Raw genomic sequence first — 21,424 nt, 5'->3', positions numbered from 1 at the left:
TCAGCAATATTTTGACTCATGATTACCATGCTTAGTGTTTATCCACAAGCAACACCATCATGAGATTTTTAGATGTTTGCAAAAGTATGGGGTCAATTCAAACCTAATTATCAAACCAAACTCTTAGATGTATCCAAATGTAAGGGGTCTCTATGAGCCTAATTATCCAACTAGAAGTTTGGGGGATAGATTACATGTGCTAACCTCATATATTGGATCAATGTAGTAAAATGCCTCTCCAAGCATGTTTCTTATAGAATAATAAACTTTGCACATGATAGTTGTACTTTTACGCACGCACAAGGTTGTTATATTGCAAAGTTATATGTTGTTTGAATATTGCAATGCTAAATCATACAAATTAACACATGAAAATTTTGAATAATCACATAAAGAATTCATTTCTGTTACAAACAAAAGTGATTGGTTTGTGCTTAGACCAAGTATATGTACATGTTCTCTTTTTCAACCTATAGTAGTTGGCAAACTAATAAAATGACTTGTATGCTTTAATGGTTCAATGTTATCTCATGGCGAACTTTTGTTCATGATCTTTGCATACATTAATATTTTAATCATGATATTGAAATCATGGGCTGATGTTTTGAAACCACAATCCAAGTAACGTACATATAAAGTGGCTCATTGTTTGTTTACTGAATAATCTAAGGGAACAAATTACTTTCAGGTTGTAATGGAACAAATATCACTTTTTAGCTTGCCTTCTCTTCAACTAAATTCATTTATTATGATATTCAATGACATTTTTTATCTAAAGTCTTCACAGTATATTAGAAAACCAACCATATTTCACACACACGCAAATGAAATATGATCTAAAGTAACCATTGCAAATGTGTATTTATATTGATTATTACCAAGAATAATTTAACTCCAAATGAGCACCGAGGTTTTACCATAAATATATTTAGGCATAAACTACATATGCCATAATAGCAACACTCCAAGATACATACCATATTAAAATTATATAAATTGGATTACAATGTTCTTCCCTATTTGTAGCAATATAGAGTTTAATTATAAGTTACTCGATTACAACCCACAACTCTTCCTTTTCAGCATTGCCAAAGGTTTTCTCCTTTCACTTTTATGTGCCAATTCAACATTAGTGTTTATGGTTTTGAGCATTGAATTTCATTGAGATGGAGCTATGAGGCTTAACTTTGTAAGTGAATGTCTTGGAGTTCCAACACAACTAACCATTGCACAAAAGCCTTTACAAAACCTTCCACTACAAAATTAACTTCGTCATATAACATGACAATTTGCACGCTTACACTTTCTACTAGATTTGACGAAGTAAATTTGAAGTGTATATGTTTGCGCCATTAAATAGAGCACTTATACAATCTTTTGAGTTAATAATAGAGGTTTCATGAGACAATAATATTATTGTCTCCTCTCCATACCAATGTTCCTAAACAAAAAGCATCTCGAATATTTCATACTCTATATATATCTCATTCTCAAACTATTCTCCTACCAAGTATGGTCTTTTAGCAATAACCATTACATGGTATGTTACTTATTTTCTAACCTCATCTAAGACAAACAATAGAATATGTATCCAATTTAACCATGTAAATGGTATCACAAACTTGATTTCCTTTCCAAGCAAATTATAGGATAGAAATGCATAGAACTTAGCTCAAGTACTAATATGCAATCGAATGATGCCAGAGAACTTCCATCTGTATTAAATCTGGTCTTATGAAACTCTAGATCATAATATTCCAATATTTCATAGCCTTCTGATTAAAATTTGCCTTTGCATTCTGACCCTGCTAAAAGAGAAATAGTTTCAAACAAAACGTTGACTTAATCATCACAGCTTAGAGATATGCTTACCTCATTGTTCAGAAAACAAAAAGTGTGTATGATCATATCTTAGACCCTCTTAAATATAATGAGAAAGCTGTCTCTGCTTTGGATCAAAAAAGCAATTACTTTATTTACTTCAATGCTCTGAGAATGTTCAGTTCATAAGAACCTCTTAAACATTCATGACTTTTCAGGCAAAAATTTGTTCTTTGATTTGATTTGAACCTTAAAGCTGGACAGATGGCCTTCAATAATCATGCCATGCCGATTTCAATAATTAGCCCACACTCTCAAACAAATATAACAATGTAGGATAACAATTGTTTGTAACGACTATTAAACTAATCCATCTGTACTTTCTGCGACAGATGACCAACCATCCAGAGCGTCATTATGAGCTCTCTAGAACTAACCTATGGGCATTTACACATCTTGTACTGCAATACTGATAAGAAAACCGATAGAACGGAGTCATATTGAGCAGAGACATTCCACAGAAAGAACAAGACCTGGAAGAAGATGTATTCAAAGAACTGGTGATGTTCCTAGAGCTCGATTCTAATACACTTGAAACTGCCGATATTCTTTTCTCAGCTGCAGCTGCACGCATTTCTCGTTCTTTTGCTCGTTGTGCAGCCTGCAAGCATACTATTGACATTAATTTCAAGGAGAAATTTAAAGTTTCATTCACCCCAAACATAACTTGTAATTAACAGCAGTGTACAAGAGGGGAGGAGAAAATTAGCTATATAGCAAATTAATACTGATCATAGGTAACAGTTTCATATGGACAAGTGAACGTGGAGGAAAGAAAGCATTTTGGTATGCCTTCTCCAAGGAATTTTCTATTAAAAGAAATGAATATTACTTTTACAAGCACATGCCAGGAAAAGACATAGCCTGGCTAGAGCTTACACTATGGCAGCCAACACTAGAGTATTTATAGTGATAACTTGGGCCTTACTTATTTCAGGAGATAGAGATTAAACATGCTTAAATTCGAGAACTATCAGAATTTCTTTGTGAGCTGGTCACTTTAAACAATAGTGTCTATCAATATGCTATAGCTACCATGTTCAAATTGAGCAGCTCTCAAGCCCGATAAGCTTACATTTAGGCTCACTTAGATCCATCATGCATATTTAGTGCCTTGATCCTTGGGCTCTTGTAAATCTTCCAGATATAATTATGTATTGCAGTCTATTATATTTACCTCCTCTTTGTGGTTTAGTAAAGCACCCTTGATTTTCATAGTTGGAATCACATTGAAACCTCTAGAAACAAAATATAGAAAAAGGCAGCTTGAAGCATGACACTGATCTTCTGTCATAGAGTGTTCTTGTCATAAATCTTGTCAGACTTATGTACTTTCTACTTTATGGGAATTGATGTTTCTGTATTTTTGGGTATGTTCTCTTTTGTAGTAGTCAGTACTTTTAATAGGCATAATGGATTTTTCGTTGGTGTATAAACATCAAATGAGCAAGGAGGATAGTGTACGTTTATCCCCCAAGAGTATTAATCAGTACTTCACATTATGAAGCCTATTTGTGTTAAATAAACAATACCGCAATTGATTAACGGGCTCTTTTTACAACAAAGTGTACTTACATCATCAAATGCTGAAGGAGGTACGTTTTGCTTTAGCTTTACGAATTCCTGTGCCAATGTTTTCTTTTGACTGATTACAACTTTGGATGTGGCTGTTGCTAGTTCCTGCACCTGTAACAAAAAGGATTTATTATCATTCAAAGACTACAAAAGAGAATGATGGGGCATGTTATTCATATGGTATGATGTATCCAGCTGAGACGTGAAAGACAAGGAACAAATAAACCTGATTGTGATCTGTTTGAATTGTGTAATAAATATGGTTTACCCAAGATAACATCCCTATTTTAAATATTGAAACAGCAGAAAATACAATCAATCTTCCAGATCGATGGGGAACCTTTGGTCATTCCACTGCATCCGTTTAATATTTTATTTTAGTTCTTTGATGCAGTTCTGTTTTGATTTTTTTCTTTCAATGATTAAATCATGGCAGAAATACTTATTTGACATAGAAGGATCCATAGAAGTGCCTTAAATGAAGATACTTAAAAAGCAAATCTAGATGAAAGCATACCTGAGATCTCTGCTTTTCCTTCCTAAGTTTCTTCAGTTCCTTAGCCTTAGATTTCCGTTTTGCCTCCTTTTCCGCCTACCAGAAGTTAAAACAGTTGTCCTCTTAAAAATATTGCCAGAAACATAAGCTTAAAATTAGGAATATAACAAAAACAAAAACATGTAAAAATAACCATGACATTAGTGTAGGAAAACTACATAGCAGTGCTACATGTGAAATTTGATCTATGTAAATCTAATTACATGGATTAATTACCATAAATCTCGTTGTATAGATTAATAAGAGGCACATCACTAATTAAAGCTGATAGCTCCCTGTTTAGTTCCTTGATTTTAAATCAATAGGACGTACTATATAAAGAAGCAATAACATTTAAACCCAAGTTTTTTGTTATCATTGCATCTTCATGGTAAAAGACAATGAAGAAAAGGAAATGCAATCATAGGCAGGAGCTATAGATGCCAAAGCTCAAGCTCAGCAAGCTCAAAAAGAAATGTGGAAATGTTCCTGGATAGATTTAGTTATAAAAGCAAAACACAGCACCCGTGGATAAGCTGGGATAGATGAATGCAACATTCGAAGAAGCCAAAATGAAAACTTGAGCATTACATGTACCGACTGTGTGGGCTGAAACAGGAAACCCACAGGAAGATGTCACGGAATCTTGGAACAAGGATCAGGGCATCAGATATTCCAATTTCTCTAGAGATGAATCTTTTCACCTAAAGCTTTAATCATCAGCAAAAGAAAAAAAACTTTTGTATGCAAGACAAGGCTTTATGATCAGCAGAAACATTACAGCATTTGCAAAAGAGAAGTTACCTTCACATCTTCATGATACTAGATATTAACCTTTTCTTCAACTGTGTCCATTCTAGAATTTGAACACACATATGACCATGATTAAAAATCACATTCTAGGGTGAACTTTCCAAATACATATAAGAATCCATTCCAATTAGCAAGTTATGCTATTTTGATGGAATTGGTTGCCTATAGAATAATTGAACTTAGTTTAGTACGTAATGTGCATCTTATGTCGTATGCATGTAAGAATTCACTTTAAATAAAAGTTTAACATACAATGTGCAACGTATGTGGTATGCATGCAAGTATTCACGTTAAAATAAAAATAAGCCACAAATCACTAAACCATACCTGTTTTGCTGCTTGTGCTGCTTCCATTTCTTCTGTCAGAGCACTTGGTACATTTGCTGCATGCCAATCCCACATATCCATGTGTTGAGCCATGAATTTGCGAAATATGTTTCTCGTCTCTTTATCAACAGCAACACTGTAAGGTGTTCGTCCTCGCTCATCTCTTACACATGGATTGGAAGCATTCTCCAATAATTCCAAAACCAAATGCACATCTCCCATCTGAGCGGCAACATGAAGTGGGGTTGATGTACCCGGCATTTTTGTATCGGCCGTTACAATATTTTTCCCGTGACTTGACTCATTTGACAAAGTTTCAATGTAAGGAGGAGAAACTTGAATCAAGTTATCATCTTTATCGATTCCATCAATTTCTTTATTTGCAGATGATCCCATCAAAGGATTCATATCACTTACAATAACAGCATCCATCTTTATGCAGTCATGTTTTTCATAACAAATGCTTGTCAATTCATAAAAAATACGTTTCGTTTCCTTGAAAGTGGGACGACGTGTTGTGACAGGAACGCTGCAAATTCGCTCGTCATTCTGTTTTAGAGGTCCACCATCACCACCAAAAAAGGCTCGACTATTTCTGGAAGGAGCATGTAAAAATATACGAGAAGCTACTTCAAGGTAGCTGTTCCAAGAGATTAAGAGATCTCTTATTTCCTGCATACAAAGAACTCAGTTCCATGACGCACATATAGAACCAAACCCTTGCTGTTCATTTCCATAAAAGAAGATTTTTTCTTCAGTAAGGCCAGGGGCAGGGTCCATAATCTTGCAGGAGAGACTTGAATAGAACATTTAAATGTTCATAGGTTTAATGTGCATATGTACATATTTTCCTGGGCATGGAAGCCACGTGATATCATTACAGACCTTCATACGATCTGCAATCACTAAGAGATGCAAAAGAAATTGGCTACTTCTCTGACCAAAGAGGGCAATGACAACGCAGTAATAGTTGGTAGTGACTCCTCTCATGGTTTAGGTACCTCAGTTGGTTAGAGCAAAGGACTGAAAATCCTTGGGTCAGTGGTTCAAATCCACTCCTAAACAGCGAATTATTAGTTTCAAATCTAAAAGTGATTTTCAGTGAAACAGGAACTACGGATGTAAACCAAAAGAAATCTGTGTCACCTGATGTCTTCATGATAGGACTGCAAAATCCTACTTGATCCATGAAAATAATCATGCGTTTACAAATTATATGGTTATGATGAAAGAAAATGATAGATTTACCCTTTGTAGAGCTGCTTCATTGTGGCGGCGGAGAGAGGCACCTGCAGATTTGGGAGCTCTACCAGTTGCGTCTCTGGTTGATTGTCTTCCACCAGCTTTAGCACGCACAACATACCTGAAAACCTGTAAAAGCTTCAATGTCTTCTTTTTCCAATGTCAAATCAAGATACAAGTAATCATGCATTCTATGATAGCAATGCAATTTGTGTGGATACCCCTCCTTGTTTGGATGCTCGTGAATTTGGTGAGTAAACTAAAACTTTAACATATTCGTGTCATTGTGTTAATTAGCATAAATTCGTAATTAAACTTATAAATTCCACAGCTAAGATAAAAAAGAATTGTGATTACAATGTTTCTATGGTACATAAGAGCATGGATGGTGATTATGTATAGTTCTCAAGTTTGAGCAATAGTTAAACCCTACATAATAATTCTATTTTTTAGCCAAAATGGAAATTGCTCACTGAAAATTCTGAACACTGTTCAAGAGCCCATATTTCAATCATTAACAATGTTCATATTGCATGATTACTCACCTGTGATGTGTTTTATGTGCTAGAATTGAACCATTTCTTGCATCAAATACAGACCCTGCAAAGTGCCCACCCGTTGACAGCAAGACAACCCACAAATGTTTTTCTGCGCAACCCCTACCAGATGCAAATCTCTTCAACCTTTGCAATATTTCATCCCCTGTAACCAGACCCCCACCTTCACTGTTTGGCTCAACCTGATGATCTTTGCATAACTTTTCATTTTCTCGTAAAATGACACACTTCCACAAAGAAGCTATTTCATCTGAGTTTTTTAATGACAAGAAAATTTGATTGTGTTTTCGTGGAGGCGAAGGTTTGGCAACCGTTTGCACATTCTCATCTTCACTGCTATTACTTTCCTCGTCCTCAGAACCAGAGATGCTGGAGATGTCATCATCTCTCTGATATTGTCCCTCTACAAGCATCTCAAACTCCTCTTCAGAAACAGCTTCCTTCCCAGAAAACTTGCGTTTTACCTGAAAGAAGAAAGAAGGAAGAAAAATATGTGCTGTAGAGTGAAAATGTCCTATCAAAAACAAAATCAAAACTCTACTGACAACAAACTTGAAGCAATATAGGATGAAAATGCTTGAAATAAAGAAAAACACTGAATTTTACAAACAAATAAGGAAAATTAAGAAATCTATAGTGAAACTCATCCAATCAAATATCACGATGAATACAAATAGTAACTGACTAACATTCAACTGAAGGAAACTGAGCAAAATTTGTGGAAAATGTTCAATTACACATCACAATGAAAAAAAGTGATGAAAAAAAAAAGTTGAATAAAATTTTGAAATGGTGGAAATCAAGAGATCTACACATATTACACATCATAACGAAAACAATCTTGCAGAAATCAAATGTAATCTATAGTAAAGAAGTCGAATAAAATCTGAACTCAGTTTACATTCCAGCAAACGAAATCAAGAAATCCACGGTGAAAATGCAACAAAAAAGAATCCACAGTGAAAATAAAATAAAGATTTGAAGCTACACTTACATTCAAACGATGGAAATCAGACTTGAAGTGAGACCTCTGATCATCGAGAGAGGAGAAATCCATTGTGCGGCAAGTGCTACAAGACCATCGGGTCAGGGTTTGGTTCTGCGAAAGATCACACGGAGGAAGATACTGTGAAGGAGAAGCAGAAGAAGAAGACGAAGACGACGAAGCCAAAGAAGTCTGGTACCTTCTTCGTGAGGTTCCATCGGCCGAGGGGTGATGGTCGAGGAGGAGAGCTGCCGAGTCAAAGAAGGAGATGGATGCGTCGAGGAGGGACTTTGGTCTGCTGGTAGAGGAGGAGGACGAAGGTGGGACTGCAGAGGAAGAAGAAGAAGAAGAAGCCATGGCTGCTGCGTCAGAGGACATGGACATGGACATGGACATGATGATGGAGGAGGAGGAGGAGGAGGAGGAGAAGCCTCATAAAATGATGGGCTTCCTTCCACTTCACTCATCAGACTTTTTGAGGTTATTAAGTCTACACCTGCAAAAATCATGTCGTGTCGTGTCGTGCCATGTCATTATGTCGTGTCCTGCCATCATCGTGTCATGCTGCCATGTCATCATGTCGTGTTGTGTCGTGCCATGCCATGTCATCACACCATGTGTCATGCCGCATTGCGTTGTTGTGGCATGTCATCTCTCTCTCTCTCTCTCTGGTTTTCATGTCGTGTCGTGTCCTGCCATGTCATCATGTCGTGTCGTGTCCTGCCATGTCATCATGTCGTGTCGTGTCGTGTCCTACCATGTCATCACACCATGTGTCACGCCACATTGCGTTGTTGTGGTATGTCATCTCTCTCTCTCTCTCTCTTTGGCTTTCATTATGAAAGGAAAAAGAACACCAACATGACTAGTAACTTACAACAAAAGTATAGAACCCTTCTAGGGAACTACATACTACGACGACGACGACGACGACTGCAAACTCAATGCCACCCTTCACACCAATTCAATTGTCGAATCTAATGATGTGTGACGCTGCAAAAGGTCCCTCTTCTTTGCTATTGAGATTTCGTGACTTCCCTAGCCCTTTTTAAGTTTTCTCATCCCAACGTGTGAAGCAAATGTGAAGACGTCTTACATATTCCAATTGAACCATGGCCCACGATACCTCAAGAACTCACAAATAATTTGGAAATGAGGCATCAGTTCACTGTTCTCCTTATATGCAAAAAACCCAACTGAAGGAAGACAGTCTTACTCTTTCCAATGGTGAAGCTCCAGCCATAACTCTCCAAATGAATACCTTAGCTCACAACATCAAACGAGAACACCAACCTACCTTGGTCACATGAAACCACTAGGTAATGGGCTTACGAAAACCCCATATCTTTATAACCCTTTCTTCCGTCCACTTACGTTTGTCAATCAAGTTGTGATAAACATCATTTGTTGATATCATTGACAATCTCTTATTTCCAATAAATGTCCAATCAACCTTATGAGATCCCCCATCTAAATCAAGCATTGGCTCATACAATGATAATAATCCTTGCAAGTTATCCCAAATAAAGGTATAACCTTTTAGAATACGAAATGTTGATCTGGTTGTTCAAAAGGCCATTAATCTTCTTTGTGGCACCAACATACTATCCTTCACTATTATTAAACTTAATCTAGCCATCAAATTAAATTGAAGGTTTCTTGCCTCAACCATCTTGATGTCACCAAAACCTCTATTTGTAATGAATTGGCACATCCCCTTTCTTGTTTTACTTCCATGATGTACAATTGCTTATTTTGTTATAATTTCACATATTCCTATTGTTGTGTTGATTGACATTCGTCTAGCTAAGATAATAAAGAAGATATTGACATTAGAATATTGGCAAATTTTCACCAAAAAAATGGCTGTCATGCTAGCCACGCTATGTCAAGTGTCACACTTGACAATTCAAAGGTATTAAATAAGACAGCTTTGTTGACAATCTCCACTTAACTCAAAAAGATGTGAGCAAAACAGTTTCAATGAAGCCATAGGTTGAGAAAAAATGCATCTTGTTTTATCTACGAAGGAGCTGTGCACAAATTTGACGCAGCTTCCTTCTCTATTTTTAAAAACACAAGGATCATTTTGAAGCTTCTTGGTAAGAGATCTCAAGCCTGCACCTGCAATAAGAGAGTCATTTGTGCTCATTGTGTAACAGTGTACTCGTAGATTTAAATCTAAGAACAAAACAGTATGCAATCATAACTCAGTCCCTAAATTTGTTGGGATTAATAAACAATATTGTAGTTAGCCATTTTCCATAGGAATATCAGAAGACATACGTATTCAAATTTGCATGTCTATATTACATCAAACCACAATAATCAATTATGATTGAACAGAGGAATCAACCTCAGCCTTTAGTTTACTGTCACCTTCAAGTGGTCTTCTTAGTTACACGACATCAATTTGAACACATTTCATAGACATGAAAATAGCTAGTTAATATGAATCCATTTTTATCCTTGGGGTATAGCCATATGCCAGTGATGCATCTCAGGTGTGGCCTAGCATATGAGCTTGCTCACTACATGTCACATGCATTTGCATTCTAAGCCTTCACTCTAATGTTAGTGCAACATTTGCATTTTGTTCTTTAAGCAATAACAATACCCGATGAGATACATGTTTGTAACTAAATATACAAGAAAATGTAGTGACCGTTAGGAACAACAAAACCATGCACCCATCAAATAGACTGTTAGGAACAACAAAAAGATGCACCCATCAAATAGATCTTCTTGGCTCTGTGCTTTTCCGCTTTCTTTTCAGCACTTCGAATTTGCTAGGTGAATTGAGTGCAATATTTTTGGACCCTGCACAAGTTGGACAAAACCATGTGCCTTCAGGTATCTCTGGAAGTGGGGGGTTGAGGCAATATGTGTGATAGCCCTCATCACACCCATCACATAAGAGTATCTGGTCATCATCTGCATCAATTTTGCATGCCCTGCACAGACAAGAGGGGCAAAACCAAGTCTTTCGTGGTACTCTTTTTAGAGTTGGCTGAAGGCAAGATAGATGATAGCGTCTTGGACATCCCGCACAAGAAACACAAGGCCTCTTGTTTTCAACTCCACAAATCTTACATGCATTCTCATTCTCGTTCTCATTCTTCTCATTCTCGTTCTCGTTCTCGTTCTCGTTTTCTATTAGAAAGGCATGGTCAGGAGATAAATTTTCCACACTTGGATCTGGTGATCGACGCTCAAAATCATCTGTCTCAATTCCACATTCCATAAGACGCTCTATAGATCCATGTTCAATGCCATGCTCTGGAGACCCATGATTAAGATGCTCCATAGATACATTAACATCAGCATGCTCAGGAACTCCATGATTAAGAGGTTTGATAGATGCATGATCAATGCCATGGTCTGGAGACCTGATATTGCTATGCTTCAGTAATGTCTTCTTCATGATACGTCCAATGGAAGCCTCATGAAAAGATGCATGTTTGATGGTCTCTTTTAAAAGTGGGCAAATGGAGTCGTTGGAAATTCGATCATCATATACAGAACAATTATGAAATTCCTCCGGTTTGCTCAAAATAGACGTATTCATGCGAGCCATACAATAAGCTGTATCACAACCATTGCTCAGAAGCACATTATTATCCACTTTCTTACAAGCACCACCTCCATGTGGTTTGCCTGATATCTTTAATGTTCTGCCTGATTTATTGATTACATCAGAATCTAGCACACATGATTCTTGTCTGATTTCCTCAAAAACAACCTCTTTATCATGACCCAATTCGGATGAATGCTCCACAACATTTTTTGTGATACACTCAGGACAACACCATTGATTATCAGGAAGAATGTCATTCAAAGCAGGATCAACACAATGAACATGGAATCCTGCATTGCACTTTTTGCAGACAATCCAATCTTCACTTCCGTCAAGCCCACAATTATTGCATAAACTTGGTGCTGGAATTGTACTCGATCTATCTTTGTCATTAGTGTGGTTTTTACCTTTTGACTTCCTTGATTTGCCATTAAACTTCTTTACATAAACCTTTAGCTCTGGCGAATTAGCAGATGTTGGATATATTAATGATTTACCACTAACGACCACACCGGTTGATCTTGGAGAGCCAAGTACAGGAGGCATTGCCTCCTCAGCCACTCGAAGTCTAGAATTTGGATGAGAAGGCTGTACCAAATGATGTTCCTGTGAGATCTGGGAGTTATCAAATGACATCCCGTTCCAATCTATGGACTGTTTATGAAGATGTAAATTTGAAGACTCTGCATGGTTCTCTGCCAGCTTCTGATCTGGAAGTGAAATGCTCATTGGTGGAGCCCTTTCTCCTGGGGGAGCCTGAAATAAAGGCATAACCTGCAACACACGTAGATGATCATCAGCTTCGGTGATTACACCCATCATGACACTTCAGGAAAATTCAGGCTTGATAAAGGAGAAATTTTAAATACAGGCTTAGTTCTAGAAATAAATAGGAAATAAGAGGTAACATTGCATTTTCCAATAAGATATATGCAGGAAATGAATTAGGGCTGACATAGACTTCAGGAACAGATCGTTGACTGTCTGATTAATAAAGAAGAGGTATTGCCTCAATGGCCAAAGTATTTGTCAGAAAGGCCATTCTGTTCTACAGTTAGGTGGATGACACTTCTGACATTGTAAGGATGGAGGTGATGTTGGAATAAAGTCTGACGAACACCCTACTTACAATCAGTTAAGAGTATCCCAGATCAGCTCATTGGGTTGAATAGCATCGTAATCCTCAAAAGATTTTATTCTTTTTCTTAAATCCAGGACTGTATACTATACATACTTCAAGACAAAGAATTGAATTAACATCCACACCTTTTTGCCATCAATACATGTTTTATTCAATATTTTATACAGATATAATTGGTCCCATCCAGCTTATCAACATAGAGCATGACAAACATATCCTTATAATTGTCATTAATTATCACTATATAACAATAAGAGAACAATTAGCCAACCAGATCTTTGAAACAGCATAGTGGCCCACCACATATGCAGTGGTTCCCGAATGGAGCAACTAACTTTAAAGGATTGGTGGGGGTGAGATTGGACCCTAAAAACTAAGAAAATTATGGAAGAGTCCATTCCCTTGTAATAAACAAATATTTACCACATTGCTTAGCGATATCCTAAGAGGTACAACTTCTGAGGTAGAAGTTAAAACAATAGCCAGGATCTATCCATCATGATTGCCTCTATCCAACCTCCCAAGGCCTGGCAACAAGCTCAACAAATTTTAATTGCTCTATCCAAAGCTCAAGATCTCAAGGCGTGCAATATGAACACAATTTGAAAGGCCCTCCTGAAGATGCTACAATCGATCCAACCTCCCAAAGCATGAGAATAAGCTAAACAAATTTTAATTGCTCTATCAAAAGCTCAAGATCTCAAGGTGCTTAGCATCCAGCATAAACATGATGGAAATCATCTGTGTCACTCACCATGTTATATCCCTTTATTATGTCAACCACCACCACAACAGAAGCTGACCTAGAAGCTTATCAAATGTATGTGAGAGAAAGGGCGGCTTATCAATAAAATCCTTTATACAATACTACAGTATTTGTTAGAGAAAGCCTGCATGTATAATATACACTCATAGAAACATCAGCTCTCAACAAAAAAACGTAATGTGGGAGTGCAGACTGTGAAAGTTTACACCCTTCACCTCATTTTATCATTTTCTATGGTATCTCTATCTCTAACATTATGCTCCTAGCCATGAAATTGAATGAGAGCCAATTTGAGTATACTCAAAGAAACAACAAAAAAATTGTATTATCAAAGGATAGGCTGTCCTAGCTCCCAACTGTTCAGCCCATATTATCAGGACCCTTTCCTGACAGTAGAGCACGCTCAGGAAACTTTGATCTCCATGCCATTCGTCTGACTTTGTACATTATCCTTATCTGTTAAAGGAGTCATATTTCCATTTTCAGTATATGTCTGCATTATTTGCCTCATCCTCTTAGTTTCTCAACCATGTTGCCATGGCATCATAGCCGACATTCTAGCTACTTAGGTTTTCAAGATAAGAATTTGCGCAACAGAGCTAATTCAAGTTAGGTCTGCATTAATCCTAGTAAGCGATGCATTAAACAACCAACTGTTCTCATTTTCTAGGATATGAGTTATATTTGCACGTCTAATTCCAGGAGGTTCTAACATAAAGCACATTTAAAGGACTTAGTCGACATTTTACTATTGAAGGTAAAGATAATCTGTGTATGAGTTACTTTTACATCCCTATATGCAGGAGCTTCTATCATAAATCATGTCAAAAGGAGTAACTCAATATTCAGCTTCACTGACGCAACAAAGATATAATTGGTCCAAGTATAACATTTGCAGTCAAAGATGACAATAATCTGTGTGTGTAGCTCAAGTTAACTGATGCCATGAATGTGGCTAACTTGAATGATTATAACAATCTATGGAGTGAGAAGAATCAGTAACAAGTATTTCCTTTCATCATAGCTAAGCTGAACGATGATAATGGACCTCTTGAATACTTTTACTTTTTATGAATTTGTCTGAGATTATCATTTGGAGGCTGGCTGATCCTATCAATAGATGCCATGGGCTTTTCCTGACATCATTACTAGTGATTGGCAACCTCAATTTATCATTAGTTCCTGAAAGTGTCTTTTCACTCTTCAAATAACTCCATATGTCATAGATTGAAGTCCTTTTGAAGATTTTACCATTTCTGATCTATGGCATTCTAGAAAGTGCTTTTTCTGGAACATTTTCACTGCCTTTCAGCATTAACTTTCTGGAATGCTCTAGCTCTCCTCAGAACTACTATAAATAGTGGGCTTTAAGCTATATAAGCTTCAGATTCTTGTCAGTGCCTGTGATACCATTTATGTTACAGAACCAAGATAAGCTCTTGTGATTTGGTCTTTTAGTCATGTTTAAACTCTTGTAATGAATTGACATATCATTCCTTCTAATTTGGAAGCTCTACATTCATAATCAATCTAGATCTCCTCAAAACTACTATAAATATTGGGGTTTAAGCTATACAAGCTTCAGATTTTTGTAAATGCCTGTGATAACACTTACGTTGCGCAACCAATAAGTTCTTGTGATTCGGTCTTTTAGTCATGTTTAAACTTCTGTATTGAATTGACAGATCATTCCTTGTAATTTGTAATATATTTGTGATCTACATTCATAATCCACGAATGGGTGCCATAGATTAGATATATCAGCCCAGCTTGCAAAAAGATGCAATCAAACTGTCAAACACTTTGTTTCCAGGTCTGAAGAGCCGGTAACATTACTTTTTGGCTGTTCATCCTACAAATAGGGGCATTTGCAAATAATCAAACGTAGTCACACGCACTCTACGTATTACTATTCAGCCCATTTTCGCGGCGCCCTCCAGTGTCAAAAGCCCAGTCATGAAGTGTTCATTTTTAAAGCATATTGTGTCCTGACATGCAAATTTATTTCCTGGTTTACAGTCATCCCACTAGAAAAAACGAGTTACATCCATTCTAAATTAGCGGTAACAAATTATTTCCTGGTTCATAATAGAGGACCTGGAATCCATTCCCCAATAACAATGGGGCAAACAATACCTTGCATATGAAGGAATTTCTAGAATATAAATCATCCAAGGGTGTCTCTTCTGGGTTGGTACATCATGAAAAATACCAATCTTTAATAAATCATCTGTCAATGGTATCCAGTACGAGATCCACACATGATGTGTGTGTGATTGGAAACACAAACTGCAAAAGAAAACGATAGATGGCCACTATGCAACACATTAGGTCAATATCATGGCATGATAGAAGGGATCTAGAGATATATTCGAAATGAAAACATCTAATACTAAAACGCCTCATTGCACCATCCTCTAGGCTAACAATTTAGATGAACTTCAAGCATTCAATGCTTTGAGAACCTTGTTGTTCCACTTATATACGTAATTATTTGTGTTGTACATTTGTTTAAGGAAGCTTTCCGGATTTATGGTGTTTCAGAAATCCTAGTATACTAATCCAACACAGCAGAGAATTAAAAATATATTAAATAATGACAAATGACCTGTTGCTTATATAGATTGTTTGAAAGGTCCAAAAGAGACTGTGACAATTTAATCAGTTCATTTCCAGCTGAGATAATGTTTGTCCACACCTGCAAAGTACAATGCAGACAAAATAAGCCAAGGAGTTGAGAAGGAACATAAGGAAGATATGAAAATGCCAAATTTAGCCACACCAAACATGCATCATTCAGACATTTCAAGGCATCTTCACCTTGCATCATCTCTTATATGCTAGATGCAATGAAAACAATTCTATTTGTTGCACATAGGCTTACATAGAGTCAGGGGATCCTAGAGACAATGGATTAACCATGAGGTCTCTTTAGGCAACCAATAAAGCATGAAAGCAAAGAAAAAGAATGAAAACAATCCACGAGAATAAGTGCACGCAGGAAAAAAGTGAAATAATATCGAAGGAGCAAAGATTGGTGGTGCATCTTCGCATTACGTGAATAGTGTGTGTGAACTGGCACATGAGCAAAAGGGTTTCCAAGTTTGCTAGTCTTTGCTCCTTTACTGCTTCATCTTCTGCCTACATTCATTGATACTCATGCATCTTTATCCTTTCTTCCCTTTGCTTTCAGAAATATTTGGTTGCCTAAGCAAGAGAGAGGTTGAAGGCTGGTTTGCGATGCAACCTTCCGTGGTTTAGCTTGTCACCATACATTTTAAGAGCATGACCTTTGTTATTATAATGAGTTGTATCTGTGCATACCTTAATAATAAATAGAATATAGTGTTGTGAAGCTTACTCTATGTCTACTGAGAGAGGAAGAGAGCCATGTGTATGGTGTGGGAAGAAATCCTTTGGGGGGCTATGCGCTTGAGAGTGAAGGGGCTGCATCCTTCAAGGGAGTTTTAATTTGTTAAAAGACATAGAGCAAGAAAACCATGAATGAACTTACAATGACGAAAAGAATGTGTCATGATGGGATCTGGCCTAGATCCCATCTGAAGGGTCATTTATCACAGTAACAAAAAACCGGAAGGTATTCAATGGCACTACTGTTCTGCTAGAGCAGAAACCAACGTCTATTGGCCTCCACCATAGAGATTATTCATAGTTCATCCACGAACCTTGAAATTTGTTGACATTAGAGAATCAGTAGTGAACCAACCAACTATATGACTTTAAAATGAATAAAATATATAGGAAACTCCAAATTGATGGCTAGTTTTAAATCAGATTTGATAAGAATTCTCTGCATTATTTTAGAAGCAAAGGGCTTAACAGAGAAAAATCGAGATACTGACAAAATAATAAGTAGAGTTTCGGAATATAAATTAACCACGCTGTGATCTAGTACCTGCTGGATGTCTCCATAAAATAGCTGAGGTGATCTCCCATAAGCTCCTGTTGATAGTCTCAGGTGTATTAATTGCAAGTCAAGAGAACCAGCAACTAAGGGTGGGGACTTGAGCTGCAAAACACCCTCTAATGATCCAGATGACGTTGATTGATTGAACATCTTGCTTAGGGCTGCAAATTTATCTGTACATATAATACTCCTCAAAGTTTCTTCACATCGTTGTGTTACAAGAGCAGCAGATGGAGCCACTACCATTGGTCTGATAACCTCAGAAGATGTTGCCATTCCTTCAGATGGTTTTATTGCATTAGAATTCACATGGACTGCACGATTTTCTGCCTTGGTTGTGGAATAATCTTTCTGCAAAGTTTCAGACAGCATTCTATCAACACCATACTATAATCACCCTGCATCATTAATATAATACAAATAGATGTAACAACACAAAGTCACCTTGCATTCCTCATGCGACAAAAGGCTCCCCCCTCCATCATAAAGCTGATTTTCATGGTCTTCTAGAGTCTGTGTTTGCAAAGTAACGTCATCATCCATTTTCTTATCCTGAGATTCAATCGGTACAGTGCTTCTTGACAGTAAATGAGCAGTACCCACTCTTGTCGGGTTCAATCCCAAGTGTCTAGCCACTTCAATCCGTGATCTGAATCTTTCATTGTGTGGGGAGATAAAGGACTTACTCAGCTTGCCTGTATTTAGACTACGCTGCACATCAATATGCCATCCATCTTCAAAAATTCCACCCAGACCTTCGATATAGTTTCTCAAAGTTTCTAACTCTGAAAAACTCGTGATATTCTTACCAGTATACAGCCTCTTACGACCACTTCCATGTCTCTCAGCTTTATGTTCACCCATTTTCTTTCCACCTTCTCTCTCTGATTCTTTCAATTGCTGAAGGGACAATAATGTATCCACCACACGATTTTTACCATGTCCATCTTTCTTGCTATGTTTAGAAGATAAAACTATAGGACTTTCCTTATGAAACCGACGTCGTCGCTTCCTCTTTGGATTCATTATCGAAGGGCTCTGTTGTTTTGTATCAAGCACATTTGTATCATGGGAAGATCTATGCTGCTCTAGACGGTCAATTGAAGGAATTTCTGACAGATGAGGAGCTCTTTCTCCGATCTTCAGCTGCTTTCTCTTCACCATGATATCTTGTAGCTTTGATGCCGTACTAGTCAGATTCTCTGTTCCAAGTAGCCGAAAATAGATACTAAGCACAAGACAGCCTTGGAGTTCAAGAACAGCCTTTCCAAGTAACCGAAATGAGGTATTGAATCAATCAATTTCGATGAAAATGGCTTTGGAATTCAAGAACAGCCCATGAAAATATGCCATCTTCACTAAATTTTGATACCATAGCCAATATCTCTAGTACAAGTAACTGAAAACAAGTATTCATGAGTTGATTTAGATGAAAACGACTTTGGAATTCAGGAGTCCTTCAAAATAGTGCTTTCTTCGGGGGGAGAGGGATCCTACTTAAGATCTCTGTTTCAAATAATGATGAGAACAACTTTGATTTGATGAGAACAACTATCAAATAATGCCCTTGGTATTCACAAACAGCCCTTCAAAGAGTGCCGTCTCTGAAAAACATCAAACTCGTAGTCATGATCCATGTTCCACATAGCTGAAGATTTTTTTTGAATGCTTTGATTCAAAGACAGTTCCTTGAAATTCAAGAACAGCCTTCTAAACATGCCTTCCTCAGGGGAATGATGACATCATACACAATTTCTGCTTTCAAATAGCAATGGAACAGTTGTGGATCGTGTTGATTCGATGGGAATGAATTTGGTATTTAAAAATATCCTTTCAAAAGATGCTTTTTCCAATGAGAATGACTTGGAAATCAAGATCAATCATTCAAAATGTCTCTTACTCTTGGTAAAATCGATGTCATAGTTCCTACGTATGATCCAAATAACTGCAAAATAAGTATTGAACGTCTTGGTTTGATGAGAATGAATTTCGGATACAAGAACAGACACCCAAAAGATGCTTTTTCCAAGGTAAAACAACATTGTGCACAAAATATCTCTTCCACAATGAGAAAGTGTGTTGAACACAATACCCCAATTCAACGAGAATGGCCTTGGAACTCAAGAACAGTTCTTCAAACAGCCCATTCTCCAGGGAGAAAACAAAAACTCATTGCAAGGAGCATGAATCTTGAAAAACAACTCTCAAGGAAGACCTAGAAAGTCAGTGAACACTTCATTTCCTAACAGATCAAAGAAAAACTGGGACTATTAGGAGATTGAGCAGTTAATCTTAAATCTACACCTCCTTCATGCAAGATATGGAGTTAATTTTCCATAGCCCAAAACAAGAGATAACTCAAAAGGCGTTTCTACTAGACGAAGAAAAAAAACATGCAATAAGCAAGGGAAACCGATTAGACCAATCATACAGAAAACGCTAATGTGAACGTAAAGAAATACAGAAAAAACTACCACAAAACACTGTGAAACAGAAATATCGAACAAACCCTAGATTTTAAGAAACGCAGAGAAAGTAATCTAACACAATCCAAGTCAATCTCAAGAAAACAATGCAGAAAGACCAACGGAAAACACTTCGGATAAATCTCAGGAAAAACCTAAAAAAATCAAGCAAGAAAAAATACAGGAGAAAGAGAACGACTAGAAAAAATTCCGAAAGAGAACTGTTGAAAAGAAGCTAGAAAAGATACCGAAGAAAAGAAAATCGAATAAAGAGAACGTTTTCGATTCAATCTCAAGGAAAATCCTGGGAAGAAATACAGGAAACAACTAAAACAATTAAAAATAAACTGCGTTTGTTTCTTGACAGATCAAAAGGAAAAAAATAAAAGGAAAGAGAGATTAGGGATTTACCTGGAGAACCGGAGCTCATAGCTTCTCTTTCATGTGAACGAACTGTGCATCTGCCTGTCGGTCTGTCGGTCTGTCTGTCGTTTTTTCTTCAGTGAAGAAGAGCTGCTTCTTTTTTCTTTCGTTATTTTTTGCAATGTTTTTAATGTTCTTCTTCTTTTTTGTTCTATCGTTTTTGTTTTTTTTTGAGTTTTCTATCAGTTTTCTTCTTCTTCTTTTTGAGACTTCAATCTGTTATCCCAATTTCCTTCTTAGATGATTAGATCTTGCGATTGGTAGTATAATCTTAGCATTGCCTATCGATCGATCAATCAAACTATTCAATCAATCGATTGATCTATCTATCTATCCATGTATTCGATCAATCGATTGATCTATCTATCTATCTAACAATTGATCTATCTAAGTGTAGCGATATGGCATGGCCCTCCCAAGCTACGCCAAACTCCCAATACCTCCATTGTGTTGCTCTTAACGTCAATCGGCCTCCCCTTGAATGTGCCGGTTTTATGGCCGACCCTTAGCAATGTGTGTCGTCGGTTTTTTTCCCCAAATCAGCTCGTTTTCAACATGAAAGGTGATCAATCGTCTTCTAGTACCTCACTACTTGCCTTCTATGAGTGGCCCACCAATCCATCATCTTTAGTTATGAGGGTGAGGATGGTGTTGAAGATTCGAACTCCTATCATCTGGCATGCAATCCAAGGGTCCGATCCAATGCAATGTTTTGAATGCACCTTTATCTTCCAAATCCATGCCTTGTCGTTTGTAGATTGAGTTCCGATTAACGCATAACCACAAAAAATCACTTCCAAACTACAGCCCCCCCCCCCTTCCCCGAGAGTGTATCGCCGTTATTTCCATGTGTTGGGTAGGTTTTGGAGCGTTGGGTATGTTATTTACTTACAAAACATGAAGAATCACTTTGACAATGTAGGTGCGAAGCCCGACCTCCTGTTGTCTAACATAACCTCGATTGAGTGTCTTGATCTATGACTATGTATGTCCGACGATCTTCATTAAATCTTGTAAGTCTCCGGAACATGACATTCAGACACGGTTATAGGAATGGTTGGATTGGAATGTCACTTAAAAGTAAAGGTTTTATATAGGATACTTTGTTGATGGAGCAACATTGATATATGGTTTAGGGTTTATATATTGTTCATACATATATATATATGGTTTCTGTTTTCTCTTCACACTTGCATGTGCCTGTTATCT

At 37.2% G+C, this 21,424-nt stretch overlaps 2 protein-coding genes and 1 non-coding gene across 5 annotated transcripts; 1 reads left to right on the top strand and 2 right to left on the bottom strand.

The window, feature by feature from the left end:
• Positions 1-1,960: 1,960 nt before the first annotated feature.
• On the bottom strand, positions 1,961-8,287 carry LOC147850344 (uncharacterized). Of its 2 annotated transcripts, none has more exons than XM_087336596.1 (7): positions 7,925-8,287; positions 6,919-7,394; positions 6,380-6,494; positions 5,132-5,803; positions 3,974-4,048; positions 3,457-3,567; positions 1,961-2,482 (listed from the first exon to the last, which is right to left on the bottom strand). In XM_087336596.1, exons 1-7 carry the CDS (start codon positions 8,270-8,272, stop codon positions 2,237-2,239), a joined length of 2,043 nt encoding a protein of 680 aa, XP_087192722.1. In that variant the 5' UTR covers positions 8,273-8,287; the 3' UTR covers positions 1,961-2,236. The 2 variants fall into 2 exon arrangements, with proteins under 2 accessions (XP_087192722.1, XP_087192723.1); XM_087336597.1 differs by having other exon boundaries at positions 3,457-3,561.
• TRNAF-GAA (transfer RNA phenylalanine (anticodon GAA)) lies at positions 6,123-6,196 on the top strand. The gene has a single exon. It is a non-coding gene; the product is annotated as a tRNA-Phe (tRNA).
• A 1,937-nt stretch (positions 8,288-10,224) lies between the features above and the next one.
• LOC147850343 (uncharacterized) lies at positions 10,225-18,914 on the bottom strand. Of its 2 annotated transcripts, XM_087336379.1 has the most exons (5): positions 18,137-18,315; positions 17,772-18,038; positions 17,316-17,678; positions 16,008-16,097; positions 10,225-12,266 (listed from the first exon to the last, which is right to left on the bottom strand). In XM_087336379.1, exons 1-5 carry the CDS (start codon positions 18,164-18,166, stop codon positions 10,647-10,649), a joined length of 2,370 nt encoding a protein of 789 aa, XP_087192505.1. In that variant the 5' UTR covers positions 18,167-18,315; the 3' UTR covers positions 10,225-10,646. The 2 variants fall into 2 exon arrangements, with proteins under 2 accessions (XP_087192505.1, XP_087192504.1); XM_087336378.1 differs by having other exon boundaries at positions 17,772-18,914.
• Between the last annotated feature and the right edge of the window lie 2,510 nt (positions 18,915-21,424).

This window comes from Azolla caroliniana, unplaced genomic scaffold (assembly GCF_043228905.1).
Source record: "Azolla caroliniana isolate FFs.n. ecotype wild unplaced genomic scaffold, voAzoCaro1.0.p SCAF_21, whole genome shotgun sequence".
In the NCBI taxonomy this organism is placed as follows: Eukaryota; Viridiplantae; Streptophyta; class Polypodiopsida; order Salviniales; family Salviniaceae; genus Azolla; species Azolla caroliniana.
This window is presented reverse-complemented; position numbering and strand designations above follow the sequence as displayed.

What these genes read in the sequence shown, in the direction of transcription:
- LOC147850344 (XM_087336596.1), bottom strand. Translation starts at nt 8,272, where the DNA reads ATGGCTTCTTCTTCTTCTTCTTCCTCTGCAGTCCCACCTTCGTCCTCC. An exon ending in CTGATTTCCATCGTTTGAAT is followed by an intron (nt 7,395 to 7,924) that starts GTAAGTGTAGCT and finishes TTCTTCTTTCAG; the next exon opens with GTAAAACGCAAGTTTTCTGG. An exon ending in GCACATAAAACACATCACAG is followed by an intron (nt 6,495 to 6,918) that starts GTGAGTAATCAT and finishes ACAGGTTTTCAG; the next exon opens with GTATGTTGTGCGTGCTAAAG.
- LOC147850343 (XM_087336378.1), bottom strand. Translation starts at nt 18,491, where the DNA reads ATGGTGAAGAGAAAGCAGCTGAAGATCGGAGAAAGAGCTCCTCATCTG. An exon ending in TGTCGCATGAGGAATGCAAG is followed by an intron (nt 17,679 to 17,771) that starts GTGACTTTGTGT and finishes GAAACTTTGCAG; the next exon opens with AAAGATTATTCCACAACCAA. An exon ending in TTTATGGAGACATCCAGCAG is followed by an intron (nt 16,098 to 17,315) that starts GTACTAGATCAC and finishes TGTACTTTGCAG; the next exon opens with GTGTGGACAAACATTATCTC.